Source organism: Mytilus edulis, chromosome 9 (assembly GCF_963676685.1).
Source record: "Mytilus edulis chromosome 9, xbMytEdul2.2, whole genome shotgun sequence".
NCBI lineage: Eukaryota > Metazoa > Mollusca > Bivalvia > Mytilida > Mytilidae > Mytilus > Mytilus edulis.
The window spans coordinates 27,344,576-27,365,658 of record NC_092352.1 but is presented as its reverse complement, the minus strand read 5'-3'; the positions used below and the strand labels follow the sequence as shown (position 1 = coordinate 27,365,658).

At 29.4% G+C, this 21,083-nt stretch overlaps 1 protein-coding gene across 2 annotated transcripts; it reads left to right on the top strand.

Moving 5' to 3' along the window:
* Positions 1-48: 48 nt before the first annotated feature.
* LOC139487973 (testis-expressed protein 47-like) lies at positions 49-20,230 on the top strand. 2 transcript variants are annotated; one of them, XM_071273263.1, is made up of 7 exons: positions 49-171; positions 6,456-6,528; positions 8,387-8,499; positions 10,484-10,747; positions 12,020-12,083; positions 13,077-13,178; positions 19,428-20,230. In XM_071273263.1, the coding sequence occupies exons 1-7, from the start codon at positions 82-84 to the stop codon at positions 19,469-19,471; spliced, it is 750 nt and encodes a 249-aa protein (XP_071129364.1). In that variant the 5' UTR covers positions 49-81; the 3' UTR covers positions 19,472-20,230. The 2 variants fall into 2 exon arrangements, with proteins under 2 accessions (XP_071129364.1, XP_071129363.1); XM_071273262.1 differs by lacking the exon at positions 49-171 and adding an exon at positions 6,117-6,347 and having other exon boundaries at positions 19,428-19,597.
* The last annotated feature ends 853 nt before the right edge of the window (positions 20,231-21,083 follow it).

The window sequence follows — 21,083 nt, the reverse complement described above, 5'->3', positions numbered from 1 at the left end:
CAATGACATTGATTTTGTTTAATGAGTTTACATTATAATTATACGAAAATAAATACGGTTACTATAGAGAAAATATACAAGATGGCGTCGGATCGTGCAGACTCAGTTTTAGAATCTCACAGAACGTCTCTTTTAGAGTTAATTGAAGACAGAAATAAAGCTCTAAATAAGGTTTGAATTCAGAATATACAGTTTAAACTGAAAGATTACATATGCAGGAATAACAATGTCCGAATAACTCCTTAAATTCACGTAACTGTCGGACTGTTTTACAATAACAACAACAACATGAACAACACCACAAGCACCTGTTGTAAACTCAAACTGACAAAGTAAAGATATATTCAAAGAAGTGCAGCATAAACTCAGTAGACCTTTTAAAATCTGCATATTAACTACCTTTCATAAGACATATATATCCTGCAAAATAAATGTAAACATACACCTTTAAAGAGGCTGTGTCTGGGCATTAGTCATAGCGAATGCAGGTATGAATAGTCAAATTGCCATTCCTAGGCTATGTGTACCTGCATCTGGTTTAATAATAAATTGCCATCAGTTTGGGAAAGAAATGTGAAATATTTACTGGAATTATCGATAATATGGGGATTCTGTGTATTCGATCCAATTAAAAAAAAAACAATACCTTGTATAATTTTAGGCCTTTTTCCTGTTGATTTTTTTTGCCTCGATCCCTGAATGCAGAAAAAATTATTCTGTTATTAACTTTAATTCCTCTTTATTTTATCTTTTTCTGGTCTTCTTTTTGCTGTACATCGCAATTGATTCTGATTTTCTTTTATTCAATTGTATAAAAATAATCGACTTTGAACAAATTGTTCCATACATTATAACTTTATAATGTCTTCCACTGGTGACTCTCTTCCATTTTAAGAAAATTTATTAACTGAGAAAAACTGTTCACTTATTATATGAGGCAGGCATAACCTGTGAATGAGGATGAAGTCTGTATGCATTATTTTTTTTAATTCAAACATTGATAAAAGAAATGGAAATACCGTAACGTTACAGATTTTGGATCTGTTGTTAGGGATTTAGCTGTGACGTTCTTTAAGTTATGACGTCATATTCAATGTAAACAAAACAAACGCTTTCATCAGGTACAATGTAACGTTTTTTTCATATCAAACAATTATTAAAAATGAATTTGTATTGAGTTCCAATCTTATATTTTACTATACTGATAAATATATATTTTATTCAAAGTCCCATGCAAACAAGACCAGAAAAGGAAGCAGATTTCTGCGTGAATGTGGGGAAAGCCGGAACAGGAAGTAGATCCGGAAAAAAAAGTTAACGATTTTGAGTTCATTAATAGTAGAATGAAAAATTCTGGAAATTTTCCTGAATTTTTTTTTTTTTTTTTTTTTTATTTTCCTACCATAATTGGGGACTTCGTTCCCATATTAAATTACTATATATAAATATTAATATAACTTCTAAGTAGTTTTAATCAATTTATTCACTAATTGCAACAATTTCCATATATATTTCACGTGTCTTTCCCAATCCGATTGCATTTTATTATAAAACTGGATGCGGGTACTTTGTATTTTCCAGACTTGATCAATAAAATAGATTTATGACCTGTTGCACCAAACCTGAAACAGACATTTAACACCATTTTTACAGAATTCAGAAAAAAATTAAAGATTTGAGATAGTTTTTTAAAACAGACATTTCCAGTGATAAAAGTGATATGGTGAATTAGCACTATCAAAACAAATCCTACTTTATTAACCTGTCATCCGAATCAAAGGTTAATTACTTGTCAGACAGTTGAAATTTTCTTGTTCAGATGACAGGTAAACTTATATTTACCAGACATTAATTGGTCTATTTGAATTTAATCAAAACGATTTAGATTATCAAAAATATGCAATGGTTTACTTTTTATTAAATTGTTATTTGGATGGAGAGTTGTCTCATTGGCACTCACACCACATCTTCCTATATCTATATAAACATGATTTGATGCACATTTTTAAAAAGTAGTTAAAAAGGTTTTAAGTGAAAAATTGTCAGGACCACCTTGTTTGAAATTAACGCATGCACATGTGCGCAACTGTGAGATCTATCTATTTATGCATCCCAATTATTCAAAAATGCTGAAATTATCATTGATACATATACCTTTTTGTAATGTTCAGTTCAATTATTTCTTGTAGAAATAATTTGGAAAGAGTTATTGTGCTATTATAAACCTACAATTTTGCACAAATAAAGATTCTAATCATGCTAAAGCAGATATTAGTAATCTTACATGTATGCCACACACTTCCAATGATGCACTGTCAATTTAGTAATATTTAAGTCAAATTAGTACATTGAATTTGCATCAATATTCATGTTTAATATGGTTTTATTTCAATCATTCAATTTTTATATTATGCTCAACTGATTAGCATGATACATTAAGCAGGGATAAGACTAAAATTGTTTGTCTGGCTCAAATATTTTTTGGAGCCCTGGCTGATAAAGATCAGATAACAAGGTGTGAATTATTTCATATTTACCCATGTACTGTAAATTATAAAATTTTGGCTTTTTTATATTTTGGCGGCTTTCTCGAGAAAGGCATGTGTATTTTTGGTGCTTTCAGTCTGGTTGATGTGTTTAATTTTGAAACAATAGTTGAAGTGAGTGAGCTCATTTATATTTGCCTTTAAATTTATTTACCAGTTTATTGACAAAATATCAACGACCTACAGACACTAGAAACACAACAAAGTTAACTAAATGAAGGAATCGAATATAGATGCAATTGCAAATTATCTCGGGGTTCAAAGTTGAAAGAAAATATGAACATAAAAATCATTATTTAAAGTCATATGAAACGATAAATATTAATGTATCAAAATTATTGAACCAATATATGCTTATATACGACCGAAACACTAAGTCTAACATGCAGATTTTTAATTAATTACACATCTGTACAGTATTATTGACAAATCAAATTTCATTCAATGGTTGTCGATCACTACCTAATTACCTATCAAATTTGTTGCTGAAGTTTACCGATCGTGACATTGATAAACAAGAGCATTTGGAAAGAGTAAAAAGACAGTGAGTTGAAAGAGCTATGACATATTTTTTTTTATATTTTTCATGTTTTTCCATTTGTTAATTAAATTGTGCCTTAACATAGTGTTTCCCCTATCACACAAAAAGGGCATGGTAACTTAATTGAAAAGGGCATCTAGAGCACGCAAAATTTATAGAAAAATAGTGTATGGAAAATTAACAAAAGGGCACCTACAGTATGCTGCAGAAAACAAAAACGTAACAGGTAACCAGTTCAATAATCACTATATCATGTATATGGAACACAAGTTGTATCTTTATACTGTCACAAATTATTTTTTGGGTTTGTATAATGCTATGATGTTGTAGTTGTCTGCATCTTCTTCCGAAGATACATTTGGTTTCCCGACATTAACTTCAGTTTAAGTGAACGGATGTCTCTATGAAATTTATTAAAAAGGACCTATACCACAAAAGGAAGGTTGGGATTGATTTTGGGGATGATAGTCCAAACAGTTAAGGAATAAAGGGCCCAAAAAAGCATTTTTCTAGTTTCCAGACAATAACTTAGGAAATGTTGTATGTCTCTATGTATCTCTCTGAAATTATGGCACAAGTTTCCATACCACAAAGGGATGGTTAGGATTGGATTTTTGGGGTTATGGCTCAAACCGTTAAGTAATTAGGGGGAAGAACAAGGGTTTCCTGGTTAATGGACAATTACTTTAAAAGTACAATGTTGTGTTTGAATTACCTCCCTTACACTGCTTTTAAATTATGTATAAATAAATGTTGTATTGTCTTGAGGTGATTAGTTGTCAATTTATTTTTAGAACTTACTGTTTTAAAAATGCTGATTAAGGTATTAATTTTAGCCATGATTATGTATGTCATTTTCTATTTTGAGACTTTTATGATGCATTATGATGTTTCTAACTCCATTGGAAATTTGAATATTTGAATTGAGATAATGACAATATCTTTAGGGAAAGGATTTTTTTTTAAAGGGGGGGGGGTGTATCCAGCTGTGCTCAGCGAAGCAATTTATTTTAACCTCTCATGAGATTTTGTCACAGTACACTGATTTCATAAATATCACCTCAAAGCATCAGGGAAATGACTTCTTGTACTTTAAGTGGTTACAATCTAGTTTTATTTCAAATAATGAATTCTGTATTACAGTTTTTATATCAAATTACTTTACCCTATAATCTGATGAGGTTCTCCAACAAAACCATAATAATAAGGAAAAAAATTCTTAATCCTATAACATGTTCAAAATTATCACATACCTGTCAACTGACCCGTATTCTGTGGGTGTGACCCGAGATTTTCACAATTCTGAGGGATCACCTGGAACACCTGCCGAGTCATTGAAATAACCCGGGAATTCCGAAAATGACCCGATTTCACCCGTATTTCTTAGCCTTGGGATTGATTTCATTAGTTATATTCCTTTGAAATACCGGCAAATTCGTAATTCTTCCATGAACAGGAAGTTCATCTAGCTATGTAAACTGTCAAATTAAGTGACCCATTAAGTGCATGGCTTCACTTGACAGCTTTGGTGTCAAACACGCTGTTAATTAACACCAATTACCTTAGCTTTAGGTCGTAAATAAATTGCACCATCGGTTTACAAACTGAACTAGAGTTACTTCCCCTTATTTGTCACCATTCAAAATTATTCCTTATATTTACATTTTATGGGTGAAAAAGATTAAATCATAAAAATATAAAATTCAAATACATATTGAAAAATAAATTTTCATTATTTTTATACCTTTATACAATTTTTTTTTAAAAGTTGAAAATTATTTTTTACATTTATACTTCCTTTAACTGTATTACTATATTTTATCATAGTCTAATTTCCTTGTTGGAGAACTTGTAGTGAAGTTAAAGGCTACATAGTCAATAGTCTCAAACATTTAAGAATTACATTATATTCTAGTGTTTGATGATTGGAGTATTTTTTCTCAGAAAGTTAAGCACATAAGACTGAGTTACACAAAATTATAAAAATCTTTAAAAGTGCAATGAAATAATATTAAATAAAATTTAAAATGACTTAACAAAGTGAACATGCATTGATGTTTTAGTATCTTTGAAATACATTATAAGAAAATGTACCATAAATACTGAAATTCAGCTCGAAAAAGTTCGTACGCGTTATGACCTGAGATTTGATTCTTCAATGCAGGTTATGCATTTTCATCCTCACAGGTTGACAGGTATGTTATCAGTGTTTTTGAATGCAATTAAACATTAGATGTGATCACATGATGAAAGCAATGGTATCACATCTGTCTTTTTTTTTTCAATTTGTTATTTTTGAGATTCAATACAACAGACCTGTATAAATAAAGTGAACCTCTTTACCACACAAACAAACTTGGACAATATATACATTTTTTGTAACCATGGAGTGATAAACAATAAGCAGATTTGTGGTCTTTTTTTCAATAAAAGGTTGATCCTCAATTTTCATTAGATGTTAGATGAATTATTGATATAGTTGGAATAAAGTTAAAATCTTCTTAAATAAAAAGAAAGACTTACATTATGAATTGTTAGTTTCATGTCATAATTCTGTTAACTATACAAGTGCTCCTTGGTGCAGTTAGATTTCACATTGTAAACTTTGAAATGTAAAACATTTAATACCTTTGCTAATTTTATACATGTATCATTTTAAGTTCTACATGTCATTTACTTTTACACTTAAAGTTATATACTAAATATATGAAAGTACTAATTATAAAATGATAATATTATGAATTTGATATTTGAAAATTCTTACCTTACTCTGTTAAACTTGTTTGCTGAATTAAAAGCTTTCACTTTGAGTTCTATCATAAAATAGTTATACAATAAAACTAGATAAGAGTTTAAAAAGACCAATATGCATGTAATGTAAATATGTCAACAGTAGTTAAAAGGCTGTAATCAGCCACTTTATATAGTAAATTATATACCTGTAGTTCTCTCTATAAAACCATTATCATGAGTTGTCAGGGAACTTTTCTACAGTTATGTCAATATACACTATTGATGAATCAATGATTTACTGGGGTAAGGGGGAGTGAAGAATTTTCTCCCACAAAATGGCTACCAGTTCTACACCTCAGCCTGAAATATCAGGACCTGAAAGTGAAATTGATGATGGTGAAGAGAAACCTAAGGCAAAAAAGAAATTGAGAAAGAAAGTACAGAAAAAGAGGAAAACACCAGAATTTAAATTTGATTGGCCTAAAAAGAATTACTTTGATGTCAAATATGGAGAAATTGACCCTGTGGTAGGTTTCTGAAATTGTAATTTTTCTGTTATTTCACAAAGTGACTTTTTACCTTTTAACTCATATTTTTTAGAATATCTGACAATTTAATTTAATTTATTTTTTCAGAAAAATCTTCTTCATCGTATGGTTTATATTGCAAGTCTGAGAAATGAAGAAGCAGATACAGATCAAATAGCAAGTAAGTCTTATCACTTATTGTCTGACACATGAATGTTTAAAAGATTATAGACTCAATAGGGCACAATGGCAACATAATTTTTATTAACCCTTTCGTAGGAGATATGTAGTTTGGAGACTCTTTTTCATTTTATTTATTCATTAAAAATTGAGTTGTTTTACATTTTACATTGTACTCTTGAAAAGAAAAGATTTGTTTTTAATTAAGATTTTAATGTCAAATTGCTGGTTACCACTGGATGTTAAGCGAGCAGCTATCAAATAATCAAGCTCTCTAAACAGAGGTTCCTAAATTTAATAGTGGGTAAAAAAATATATAGAAAAACGATGCCAGGCTTCTAAATTACTTTTCTGCTTTTTCTTTAATTTATTTGTGAAATACTTTTTGAGAATAATACATAGGTAAATAAATTGAATTATATCCAAACACCATGATTAACCTATGGGTTACTAAAGTTTAAAAATTAGATTTTAAATATTTTTACCAAAACTTTTTAAGAACAAGCATTTAAAATAATGAAATTGTAATGGGCAATATTTATCATTTATGTCAATTTTTCTTCAAAATTGCAAAGTTAAGTGTGATAAGAGAGAGAAAACAGTAAAAAAAAAAATGTGAAATGCGGTATGATTGATAATAAAGGAAAAGAATGCAATTTCTGATCTTTTTTGTTGTCTCTTTGACACATTCCCCATTTTCATTCTCAATTTTAAACATTTGTATTTTGTCTAATTTAAGCTTTTATTTTATTCAATTTGATTATTATCGACAGAATATGTTACCAAATTGAAGATATATGAGATTTTGATTTAAAAGATAAAAGATTTGTTTGAATAGTTTAAACAATTGATTGAGAAATTCCTTGTTAATAAATATTATTTCACACTTAAACATACAGTTACTAAAAATTGTGCTGTTTACATTGCCCTATTGTTATTTGAACAGAGATGTTTAAGTATAAAAAAAATGTATTGGAAATCATTTGAAATGCAAAATTATCAATATCTATTGTTATGATCACCTACTAAATGGTTTTAATACAAATGGTTTTTATCGCTATTTTCTAAAATTTTGCTCTGTTCTTTTATGTGTTAATTTTCCATCTCCTGTGACTCGATCTACTTAGAATGACTTTCTCAGTTGAGTAGTGTCAGATTTATAATGTCAGAAGAAAACATCAATGATGTTGCCTACTTAAATTGTAGGAAACTCCCTAATGTTTTCAAACCATAGGATATCTATTAATTCTAACACTTTCCACTTTTGATTACAAAAGAAATTAATAATGTTAAAGTGTCTTTATATATATATTATCAGCATCTAAATTGTATATTATATAGACATGTTGACTTTTAACAGTCATGTTGTAAACCTCTGAAGATATAACGTTACACTTTGGTTCTTGCAGTAGCCAGTAGGTTTGAACCTTAATATCTATTGACTTTTTAGGATTTTCTTATGTTTTTTTGAAAAGACATCTTTATTATATTTCAAGAAAATCTTGTATTATATAAGATTATATAGCTATCTTTACAAAAAAGAGGGCCAACAAAGACCTTATTTAGACCTTCATAATGTTTTTAATACCATTTAGTTCAAGTTCAATAAGCATGTCATTTGCAAAAGTTTATTTTGAAAAAGGATTGTTTTTTTAAATGCCTTTTTAAGAAATTTTGGACAGATTGATAGTATCTGCTTGTTGCACTTTGTGATCCATTATTTTGAACATGGAGATTTGGTAGTGTGTGTGTTCAATAGACACTTATTTTAGTTTTCTGTAAAACCATGTTTTGATATAATATGAAACACAAGAATCCCTTCTTAATATGAAACTATATAATATTGCATTTATTTGTAGATTATCATGAAAATTTGAAGAAGAACCTAGAGAGTGCACAGCAGTACTCAGAACATGTTTCAATAACAGGACTTCTCCTTGTGTATACCAAACACATTGTTCATATTGTAGAGGTAAGGTTCCCACACACAATAACTTCTTTATATATTTACCCAGTTTTAACACATTTTATATTATTTCCTTTGGCTCATGTATGTCATGTTCATGTCACAAACTTCAAAATATTACTGATTAACAATTTTGAGCATTTGCCACCATCTATAAACTTTAAAGGTATTTTTAAATTACATCTTTTTTTTTATAAATGATTATTATTTTGCCTTAATAAAATTGAATGTCACCATTGGTATAAGAGTACATTGTCTGAATGTATATCTGAATTCTGAAGCTAATAACCAAATGACAAAATATGCAGATGTATCTAGGTGAGATTGACCTTTTATGCCATAAGATGAAGATCTCATACTCATTGGCTTTTTTACAATGATTAAATAATCATTAAATAGATAAACATGACAGAATGATAAACTGTTATAACACTATATGAAATATTACACAATTTAGTCACCTAAAATTACTTTACGTTTCATCCTTATGTGATCTTCATAATCTAGATCTTATACAGCTTTCATTTCAATATCCTTCAAATAAACTTATCATAGACACCACACCAGGACCAAATTTAGTACATACACCAGACGCGCGTTTCGTCTACAAAAGACTCATCAGTGACGCTCGAATACAAAAAAGTTAAAAAGGCCAAATAAAGTATGAAGTTGAAGAGCATTGAGGACCAAAATTCCTAAAAGTTTTGCCAAATACAGCTAAGGTAATCTATGCCTGAGGTAGAAAAGCCTTAGTATTTCAAAAAATTCTAAAATTTGTAAACAGTAAATTTATAAATATAACCATATCAATGACAATTCATGTCAGCATAAAAAGTGTTGACTACTTGGCTTGTGATACCACAATGACTATTATTGTTATGCTAAAGTTGCCAATGGGGTAGTTCCATTTAACATAAATAAATGTCCGATTATAAACAAGGTATAGCGAGATACGTACCACAAGATACTAAACTGCCTACATTAAAAACCTAATACTTTAAATGAATATTTTGGAGATTTACATTTCATGATAAACCACTATCCATTTTGTATCTATTGAATAAGTGTACAAATAACATATAACTAATTTTTAATGGGTTTTAATCCTCAAATCAAGGATTCCAAGCTTAAATATTGATTATACAAAAAAGTAACAAAAAGAACATTTTGAATTATCTCCCTCTATTTAGATGGTTTTTAGAAAAATAGCAGTAAATATTTAAAAGGTATTTATAATTTGTTTTAAATATTCCTATGAAGTCAAATAAGTCTGTTTTAAAAGTATTTGATGAGCATTTCAGGAAAATAATTAAGTTGTCTTCTTGTTTTTGCAAGAATTTCATAACTTAGAAACCGAATAAAAATTCTGATCCCAGTTGATACTCTTTTAAAAATTAACTTTGTTAGGTACCGTATCAGATTAAATCGCGTTACTAGTGAAAAAAAATCTTTGGCCTGTCTCATTGAAGACAGTATATTTACTAAAGGAAAAGGTAGATGGGAAGAATGAAAATAACTTTGTCTAATTTGAAGTGGTAGGATTATGAAACATTAGGGTGTAAGATTTATTACCAACAAAATGTTTTATATATGACTGAACTAAACTGTTAACCTTGTTTTATCATTATTTGTATCAACATTTTAAATATGTTTGTAACTGTACTTTATTATATTGAAAGGCTGCTTACACATCTGACAACTTTTTTAGTGATTCTGACGGACCATATGCATGCAGGTTCCATTTAAAACCAATTTGTTAATTAATCAGTCTTTCAAAAAGAGGTTGTGTTACGATTTCCAATGAGACAACTCTTCACAAGAGCCCAAATGACACAGAAATTAACAACTTTAGGTCACAGTACAGTCTTCAACAAAGAGCAAAGCCCATACCGCAAAGTCAGCTGTAAAAGGCCCCAAAAGACAAATTTTAAAACAAAAAAACAGCCTACTTTATGTACAATAAAATGTGTTTTTCAAACTTTTTTTTCAGACAACAACAGAGATGTTAAGAGAGGTAATCAAAGACAGTAAAAAGAATATGGAAGCCAGTAATGGCCTTTTTTCACAAGTGAAAATTCTTGTGATATCACATGACATTCCAGAACGACTTTACCAGAACTGGATGTTTAAAACACTTGAAATACAGTCTGCTAGACTTGACTCTTATGACAGTTCAGAGTCCACAGATAAAATTGTGTTAGATTGTCTCATACAACTACTCAAACTAGGAAACCATGTGGCCAAAATACCCAAAGTAAGTGATTATACTTATAGGATGAATGGAGTGGGATTGCTTTTGTAAACTTCAAAGTGATGAAATCACTAGTCTTTTAATACTTATATACATGTACATACAAATAAACTAAAAAATATTGCATCCTTAAGCCCTTTTCTCTTTTTAAGCAAGCAAATCTTTTTTTATATATTTTAATAATAATAAGTTAAGCATTATGATGAAAACTTTGTACCAGGCAGACTACCATTTGGAAAAGATGCTATCGTGAAAGGCATGGTCATATATGATGAAAATAGATATTGGACATGAAAAGTGGTGTATCATTCATACATTGTATCATCATATTCAATTACAGTTGAAAAACATTTACTGGTAATCATATTGACCAGCATTTTAATTTTGAAAATGTCCTGTTCAAGTTATCAAATATGTCTACATGCTACATTTTCAAGTATTGCCAAGGATTATCATGAATTCCATGCATTTCTATTATAGGTTGCACTTTGTAAATACAGCTGTTTCTCAAACCACGCCTCTTTTGGGGAGATCTAGCATATTCATAGAAAATTAATTTTGTTTACATACTGGTTCCTAGTTCTGATCTGTATGTTGCATCTCATAGAGACATAACTTGGGAATGTTACCTGTAAATATACATGTGCATATTGTTTATATTGAAATCTGTGATAACCCTTCATTCGAGGTAGGGGTAGATAGGAAAATTAGTGTTAGTTTAAAATCAGAGACGTTCAGGGCATATAAACATTGAAAATATTCCGCACAGCCCTATATTTTGATCTTTGAAAAAAATTGTAGTGCATATTAACTTTCAATTCTAGGATAAGATTTTTATCAAAACTTCATAGTAAAAGTGATACAGTTTTAGCCGTAACGGAGTTCCTATGGGAAATTTCATTGTCAATATTTACAGAAATGCAACCTAAATATTCGATATTCTTCCATCTTTGAAATTACAATTAGTCAATCAATGTCAAAGTCCTACATAGTTATTTTATTGGACTTTGAAAAATGGATATTATGCATTTAAAGCATTCTTGTATTCTAAAAACATGCTCCAATTTTTAATGGTAAGATAGATTGTCAGTTGTTTTTAATGCTCTTACAGCTGTAGTCTGTGCCATTTTATTTATTGGACAATTATTTAACCATATTTTGTATTACAGATACATGTAGTACATATCACACATTTCATCTAGTAAAAAAATTAATATGATAACAAAAATTACAACATAATGAAAAGAAACTTAATGTATTTATTTGTTATTTCAGGGAAATTTCAAGAATTCATTTGATCAGTTGCATTCTAAATGTGCTGATTTATTGCCACAGCAAGGTAATATTTTAATGGCCAAGACCTATACGTAACTTGGACATAACAATTTGTCTGTAAATTGAATCCTTTCACAATCTGTGTTTGAGTTTGTTTCTAAATGTCAAATGACTGTATATAAAATTTAATTTTACCACTATAATCCTCTTCTATAATACAGAATTCACTTGAAACAGTTTAGTCCCTATACCAAACAATACAGCCTAATTAAGTATTATAATTTAGGATTTTTTACTTTAATTTTTTCCCTTTGACAGTCTGATTGTTTTTTTGTCTGTCAATCTGTCCTTTTGAATCCCCAATGGACGTAGGGGTAGGCGACTTGAGGTTTGCACTCAGTCCATCTGTCTGTCCATCTGTCTGTCTGCCAAATCAGTTTTCCACTCTTTTTTTTCTTCGTGTTTGGTATATTGTTATATCATGATAAGTTACAGATCATGTTCAAATTTTGTATGGGTCTGATAAATTTGTGCAGAGTTTAATATGGTCCATGGACAGAAAATTCACTCAAATATTCAGTTTTCTGTAATTTTTTTCCTTATGCTTGATATTAATCTAATTATTGATTAATTGACATATTGATTAATGAGGACAAGTTACAGATCAAAATCAATTTTTTTTCTTTGGTATGATGAGATTGTACAGAGTTATGGTCCTTGGACAGAAAATTCACTCTAATAATCAGTTTTCCACACTTTTTTTGTCATGCTTGAAGATATTATTGACATGATAATTGGTATATAGATTCATCATGACAAGTTACAGACCAAGTTTGAATTTTGTTTCAGTCAGGTGATTTTGTGCATAGTTATGGTCCTTTGACTTAATAATCAGTTTTCCACACTTTTTAGTTATAGATCAAGTTAGCAATTTGTTCAAGTGCAATTAATTTTTAATCGTTAGGCAACTATGTATTGCCATGCAATACTCTCAAAATGCTTGTTTTCTCTGCTAACTATCAGTCTGTCTGTTCATCTATTTGTTTTTCTGTTCTAGCAATGCTACACTTCTTACTGGAGGAAGATGACTGTTCTATGATGACAGTAAAAGAATATTTGAACATGTATGAACAACCATATGATGTTGTATTAGATAGTGGTAAGTGTTTTATGTCTATAGGTATTACTTTAGTCAGTGCTTTAGTTTTATGACATGTTATGGTAGATAATGATGCAATGTATAAGTCATCCTGAAAGGTTGGTTTGAAGGTTGAAGGAAATATCTCTCAGTTTTCGAATTAAAAAAAAGATGATCTCAGGTTTCGAAAAGCTGAATGAAATTTGGTCAACATTTTGTCAATTTGAAGATATTTACATTGTAATCTTGAAATGATATTCAAGCTGACCATTTGATATAAAACAAAATATAGGTAAAGAACATTAAGGATGTACTCAGGTGAGGTGAGGTAAAAATTAAGAAATCAAGAAATTCAAATTGATACTATAAACTGGTAGAGCATCAATTAAGGATAAAGATAAGCTAAAAATATTGATAGGTCATGGACCTCCTTTTCGAGATATTTGAGATTTAAAATATTGCGGGAAAAGGCTGACTCGGACTTTTACCTTATATTTGCATTGATATTATTGGGTCTCAAAACATAAGAAATAAAATCAAGAATCTAGCTTCTGAAATTTTGATAAATGACCTTTCATGAGCTATTAAATTTTATATGAAAAAATAAATGGGTGTTATGGGGCAAAATATTTTACATTGTATTGTATGGAAAAACACCAAGGAGTCCGACATTAGACACAAAACCTCACTTAAGTACATCCTTAACCTGAAATTTTGAAATCTTATTAGCCAATATTTTTTTATAAAGTTTACAGAATAGGATTATGTATTAATCTAATAACATCAGAAAATGAAAAGCCATTACTTTCCTAAATTCACTGTGCATCAATCAGCTGTTTTGAAGTAAGGTTAATGATTCTCAAACATAACAAAGCATAATAATTAATTTTTACCTTTTACATTGTACATGTACCATGTTTTTTATTTATCCTGCAATCAGCCTTGTATTGTGTACAAATAACAGGTACACAAATATATTTTTGCTTTATTTGTACTTGTAAAATAATATGAGGCAGGCATAACCTGTGAATGGGGACGAAGTCTGTATGTATTATTTTTTTAAATTCAATCATGTTGATAAAAGAAACCGAAATACCGTACATAACATTCCCGATTTTGATTCTGTTGTTAGGGAATTAGCTGTGACGTTCTTTTAGTTATGACGTCATATTCGATGTAAACAAAAGAAACGCTTTCATCAGGTAACGTTTTTTCATATCAAACAATTATTAAAATTGAATTTGTATTGAGATCCAATCTTATATTTTACTAGACTGATAAATATAAATTTTTTCAAAGTCTCATGCAAACAAGACAGATATCTGCGCAAAAGTGGAGTAAACCGGAACAGGAAGTAGATCTGAAAAAAAAAGTTAACGATTTTGAGTTATTAGTAGAATGAAAAATTCTGGAAATTTTCCCGATTTTTTTTTTTCTTTTTTTTTTTTTTATTGATTTTTCTACCGTAATTGGGGACTTCGTCCCCATATAAAATTTATTTATACTCGCTGTGAAACAGGAGAAAAGCTCGGCAAGCCTCACTTTTGTCCAGTTTCTAAAGCTCATACAAATAAATTTTATATTTTCCGACAATGTACATCTATTGTATATATATTCATACAAGGGATGTATTTGCATTTTCCGGTACATTTTATATGTTGCAATGCTTTAAAAAGTTGTCAACTGGCATTACTCATTCATAAAAAAGGACTTTGATTTGGTCAATATTTGAGCATTAATGGACCTCAGATTTATGAGATACCCACAGTATTCATCACTCCTAGATTTATAGAAGGTTAAATCTGTATGCATTGTTTATATCTTTATAGATTGTAGTATTAATGTATTGTCTTTTTATGTTTTATTTCAAACAGAAGGTAAACAAATGATTGCACATCCCACACATAGTCGAATGTTTACACTTATTGTAAAGGACTAACATTAAATTTTATCACTAACACACAGTATTTGTAGGTAGAAAAAAATACATTTCACTATTGTTTGTTCCATTTTAATTAAACAATATATTCAAACATAAGAACTAAGTGAACTTCCTTACTTTTTTGGAATTATAAATAACTCCAACAAAATTAAGTATAATCCAAAAGTGTCAAAAGTTAGAATATTATTTACATTATAGTATATACTTTTACTCTTGAAACATATGTGAAATTTCATGAAATTGGTATAAAGATTTAAAAGTAAGAAGCTGTAGTTAGGTAGTATTCTTTATCTAACAGAAATGATATTCTTCAGGTGCTTTTTAATGTATATGTTACTCCTATACATAATTCTACAGTGGGATTTCTGGTGGAAAAAAAGAAGAACAAATAACTCTTATTTGGAAAGTTAAAAAATATACATTTTTTCTACTATATTGTTGGTCAGTAATCAAGTTGAGATAGTTTTACCTCAGAAAGGAATTGTTTAGAATTGTTTAAGATTTTATTTATAGTATTGTGTAGATTTAAGGTAGATGGGGTGTCTAAATTATAATCCATAGAATCTTTTAATAATTTGCCAGAATGTAGTTCATATCCTGCTTGTTTAAAAACATTAATAAAAAGAATGGGTCACCGGACTTATTTTCACGCTACAGGTTGTTCAAAATTGTCAAGATTTTGTATAGATTATGCATGGAAAACCCATTTTTCCGCCATAAAACGCAAACCACACCATAGAATTTTGAGATAAAATATGGGAAGATAGCTTCAATATTATGCTTTCAGGTAAGAAAAAGAAAAAAATGGGGTCACCGGACTCGTTTTCTTGCTACATGTATAAATGGGTAAATTCCTAACACATTCTATTGTAAAAGTAACACTATCTGGATTATCTGCCCTTGCATTTGAGTTGCCTCCCCTTATTTGACAAAGTTGGAAAAAAATGAATCAAACAAAAGGATTCTTATTTTTGTAAAATACAATCATAAATATGATCAAACATGGCATTTTCAATATTATAATGAAAATTCTTACACATGAATTACCTACTACTATAAAATTTTGCACATTTCATCAAAGATCTAGACCTTGTTTTCTAGTATTTCAAAATCCAAGATGGAGGAAGACACCCTATCTACCTTAAACAATAAGCATAACCATGTGACTTTGTCTCTGTCTCTTTGAAAAGTTTTTGCTTGGTAATGTATCAACACAAAAATGTGACAATTTGTGTACTATGTTTCACATTATTCTGAATCAGACAGGGATAGCATTGCAGTAATAGCAAATGTTTAAGTATAATGTGTTGTTCATTGTTCAACAATCTAATTTTCTCTGTAAATATCATATTCCATCATTTCCTTTTTGTAGAATTTGCATAATGTACTTTTCATTATTAACGACAAATATCCATGCAAATTATGAAGATAAGATTGACATTTGTGATGGATTGAAGTTTTCATGCAAGTTTTAAAAAGCAAATGAATAAAGCTAATGTTATAAAAGATAACCAATCTGAATAAGGCTTATAATCAGCTACAGCTGTGTTTATTTCTGTTTTAAGCCAATTTGAGTGCTAAATACATATTATCTATTGGAAAAGGAAAACCATTTTTCAATAAAAAGCTTCTGTCAGACAATTTGCTTGAGGAAGTTCCTGGAAAATTTCCAATGTAATTGTAAATAAATAGATATTGAAAGCATATGGGTTGCTATTGAACCATTTTAAACATTAACATATCTTGTATTATAAAGATAAAAGAAGGAAGCATTCATGTCAAACTAATAAAATACCAAAACAGACTATAATTATGGCATTTATAATTACAACTCAAAACCAAATAAGATTGCCTTTTTAAGGGGGTAGACCTTGGTTCAGGGAGATAACTCTGTAAATCAGTTAAGTGTTTGTTAAAGACAAGTTCATCAATGTATTTTAAGCATTTACCTGAAACAGATTGAAAATAATCTATGTAACCTAGAAGCTTAGAATATATTTTTGAAAATGGTTGACACAAACATACTGATGATTTTAAGAGTTATTTCCCTTAACCTAGGTCTACCTCCTTAACAAAGCATCATCCAAACTTTTTGAGGATATAGATTACTATGAATAAGACATAACAGCAGTTGTCTCCCTTTGTAATGTACTCACTTTTATGTTGCAGTGATTGAAGGACACGAAGTGCCATACTGAACCCACATTATTGTATATGTAAATTACTATAATAATGAGAGAAATATTAATAGTTTGATTTCCATCTCACATACTGACTTTAATATAATGAACTAATTATTTCTAAGGTTAAAATACATTGTTTATAAAAAAAATGTTCTATATAAAAATAGTATTAGGATGTGGGAATTATGTTGCACATATCAACACAGATTTCTCACAATTTGTCTTATTCTTATATGAATGTTATGAATATTTAAATCATTTAGTGTTAGATTACATAAAAAAGGTTTAAAGATTTGTATGTATTGTTAGAGAAGGATTGTCATTAAAGCCAGATATCCAAAGTGAAATAGAAACAAAAATGAGAGCAAGTTGTAATAAAATCAGAAACCAGGCAAGACAAAGAACAAACCACAGGAAAATCATGTCACTTTACCTGGATGCAATATTCTAATTCCAAGTTGACCAATCTTACGACCATGCATGCTTGGCAGAATATCATTGGTCTGACCAAGATGTCATCAGACATTTGAGATAAGAGTAAAAGAAGTTGAAACTCAATGTCCTCTTAACAAATTTTAGGTTCTTAATTAGCAATCTGTTTCCTATATTTAAGCTAAATAGAAGTTATATTCTATCAAGTTTAATGCTGTTTGAGAAAAAAAGTTTTTACACTGGTTGAAATTCATTGTTTGAAACTGCATAAAAGTTGGGATAAATAAAACCTTTAATTTGACAGTCTTAATACTTCAAATTCAAAACCTTTTATGACATTTGTGCATAAACCGCTCCAGGATATGTTTGTTAAAAAAGTTACATTCAAGAAGCTATGGAGAAAAGAAAAGAAAAACAGCAAGTCTTCTAAGTGGATGTTGAAATATGATTAATTAATTGTAGTATATTAATAAGGAATCCTACTTAGTATCATCAAAATGCATGATCTTTAATCAAGACTAGATAATTATCCTGCTTTTACTTTACACTTTATAGATATACATATGCATCAATTAAGAAAGTAACTAATGATATCCTTATTGCATGTTAACCAGTAAATTATAATTGAGTTTAGTCATAGATTGCATGGGAGACTTAACAATTTGAAATTTCTATCAAACTCATTTATAAAAATAATGAAAAGAAGAAGATGTATTCAAAACTTCTTTAAACAATTTTAAAAAATTGCAAGCATACCATATGGGTGACATTTATGTACTTCTGCCAAAAAAATTATAACAAGGGTCCTTGGTTAGTTTTGAAAGCTCAAATTGACAAATTCTTACTTTTGAAATATGACTTTGTATTTGTAAATTTAACAGAAACTTAAAACTAGAGTATAGTATAGGGGGTAATTGCACTAATATTAAGCAGTATATCATATTGCACAATCTTCCTCAATATTTGTACAATAACCGTTTATTTTATTATATCAAATGTTTCAGTTAAATGATAGTACTTATTCCTGCAGCTCTTGGGTTGAAGTCATAAAACTTTACTCAGTTTTGAAGCTTGAAGCACAAAAATCATGTTCGAAACATGAAATCCAGCATTTTGAGTGGTTGAATTTGGGGTATGAGTACAAAACACTGACTCAAAAGTTTTATGACTTCAAGGCCTGATGCCTTCAGAAAGGATACAATATCAATTTTTACAATGTTGATTATCTCTTGTCAGCTTGGGTGCAAATATTGTTATACTCAGAACCTCTCGAGTTCAAACTTTAATGAGTAAGAGTGGAATATGATATCTATTAAGGTGTAATATTTTAATTCATCAGGAATGCTCAGCTTTTACAGATTTATTTATTAAAAAAAGACCAGTAAAATTGTCAGCAATTACTGCCTTTTTATTTTTTGAGGAAATCAACATCAAATATTTGATATTATAATGAAGTATATAGAATTTATTGTTTATGCATGAGGAAATCTATGTGATGTTTTAGGTTGTTTACTTTTAAGATTTAAATTTTTATCCACTTGTTTTAAACATTTGGTTTATATTGATTATTACTATTTTATGATTTCACAAAAAAATGATATAATATCACATTACTTGATTATTTGGTGAGATGTTATTTAGAATAAGTAACAAATGTACTGGGGTTCATATTATATAAGTTCTTTAATCCATATTTTTATTTTTATTTTTCAGAACTAGTGTGGCCACTTCCAACAAGACTGTTCCCGTACAACTAAATTTAAAAATGTTCATCCTGAATCTGTGATAATGCTGCCGTCCAGACAAAGAAATCTTTGTTAACTTTATTCAAATTAGAGAAAAAATTACAATGTTAACTTCTAGATAAAAACTTGTTATTCAACATTATGCAGTTTTGGGAATCATTAATGCGTTAATTTTGTGGAATTTGAGAAACTTGTCAAAATGGCATGAAGTATTCAACAATTACTCTATTTTGACGGGATTACTTTGAAATGAAATAATTCCACAACTTATGCACTCCTTTCATACTAAAGGTAATATGTTTTACCTTTATGAATAGTAATATATATTGAGAAAGAATTACCAATTTTAAAGACACATTTGTTCTCTGCTCTTCATCATATATTATATAAACTGTAGGATAAACTGATGAGTAGGTACTGTGGATTTATTAATATTCGTTGTATACTCATTTTGTGGATTTCGTGGGTACAGGGAAACCACAAAGTTAAATGTTTAACAAATTACAAAATTCTAAAGGAATCTATGCAGTCTTTTCTAAAACCATGGAATTGAATATCCACTAAAATGAAGGTTTTCCTCAATACATGAAAATTGGTATCCACGTAGATAAATGAATCCACAGTAGACTTTTTCAGCTCAAAACTCCCCAATTCAGTTCTGACTTTCTGTTGGTATTTTAAAGAATGTTGAGCGTATTTGATTGTTATTACATGATACCATATGGAAATATATACATATTTTTTTTTTGGATAAATATTTTTATTTCCTGACTAATTGTGTTATCAATTATAAAATCATATGCATTGTGAAAGAGTCATTGGACGAAGTCTAAACCAGGTATATTTTATGGTGATGGCAGGTAGGTAGCTGGGTAGGCGGGTGAGCAAAAGTAGGTACCTAATTTGTGTAATCAACTCCTACACTTTCAACCCAGATCCCTGAAATTTCATTCGAAGATGTTAAAGTTGCAAACCTTGCTATTATGGTGTCAGACCAGCAATTAAACATCCCTATCTGTTTAACCAAATTTAGCCATTTTCAAAGCTTTCCAAATATTTTACCTTAAGTTTTAACTTCATATAAACCAGGTATATCCTGAATCTAACATGTATCCTCTTTCTACATGCCAATTTTCAACCTATTTTCAAGTCTGATAAGAAAAAAAACTTATCTTCCAAACAGAGGTACTCCAAAAATAACCATTGATTTTTTTATGGAAATCTCCAATTAGTATATGGAGTACATTAATCCTGAATTTTTAATGCAAACTCATAGACAAGTGAATTTTTGCTCAAAATGGTCTAAAAATACTTCTCTTTCACCAAAAGTTGCATTTCTGCAAATTTGTGGGTACAATGACATCAAAAGCAATATTTTGTGTCAGAGTAGGGCTACTTTTAAATATGTTCTAAATTGGAGGGAGTAATTGATGGTCTAACACATAAAGGAATTGTTTGAGGATTTTTTCTCATTTTTCCTGTCTTGGGAACTTAGCCTTTTTTTGGTAAAATTTCAAAAGGTTTTACAATTTTTTTCTTCAACTACTTTTAATGATACATATTGTTTTTGTCGAGCCTGCAACCATGTTGCAGACAGCTCCACATAGGGTTAGTAATCTGGTGG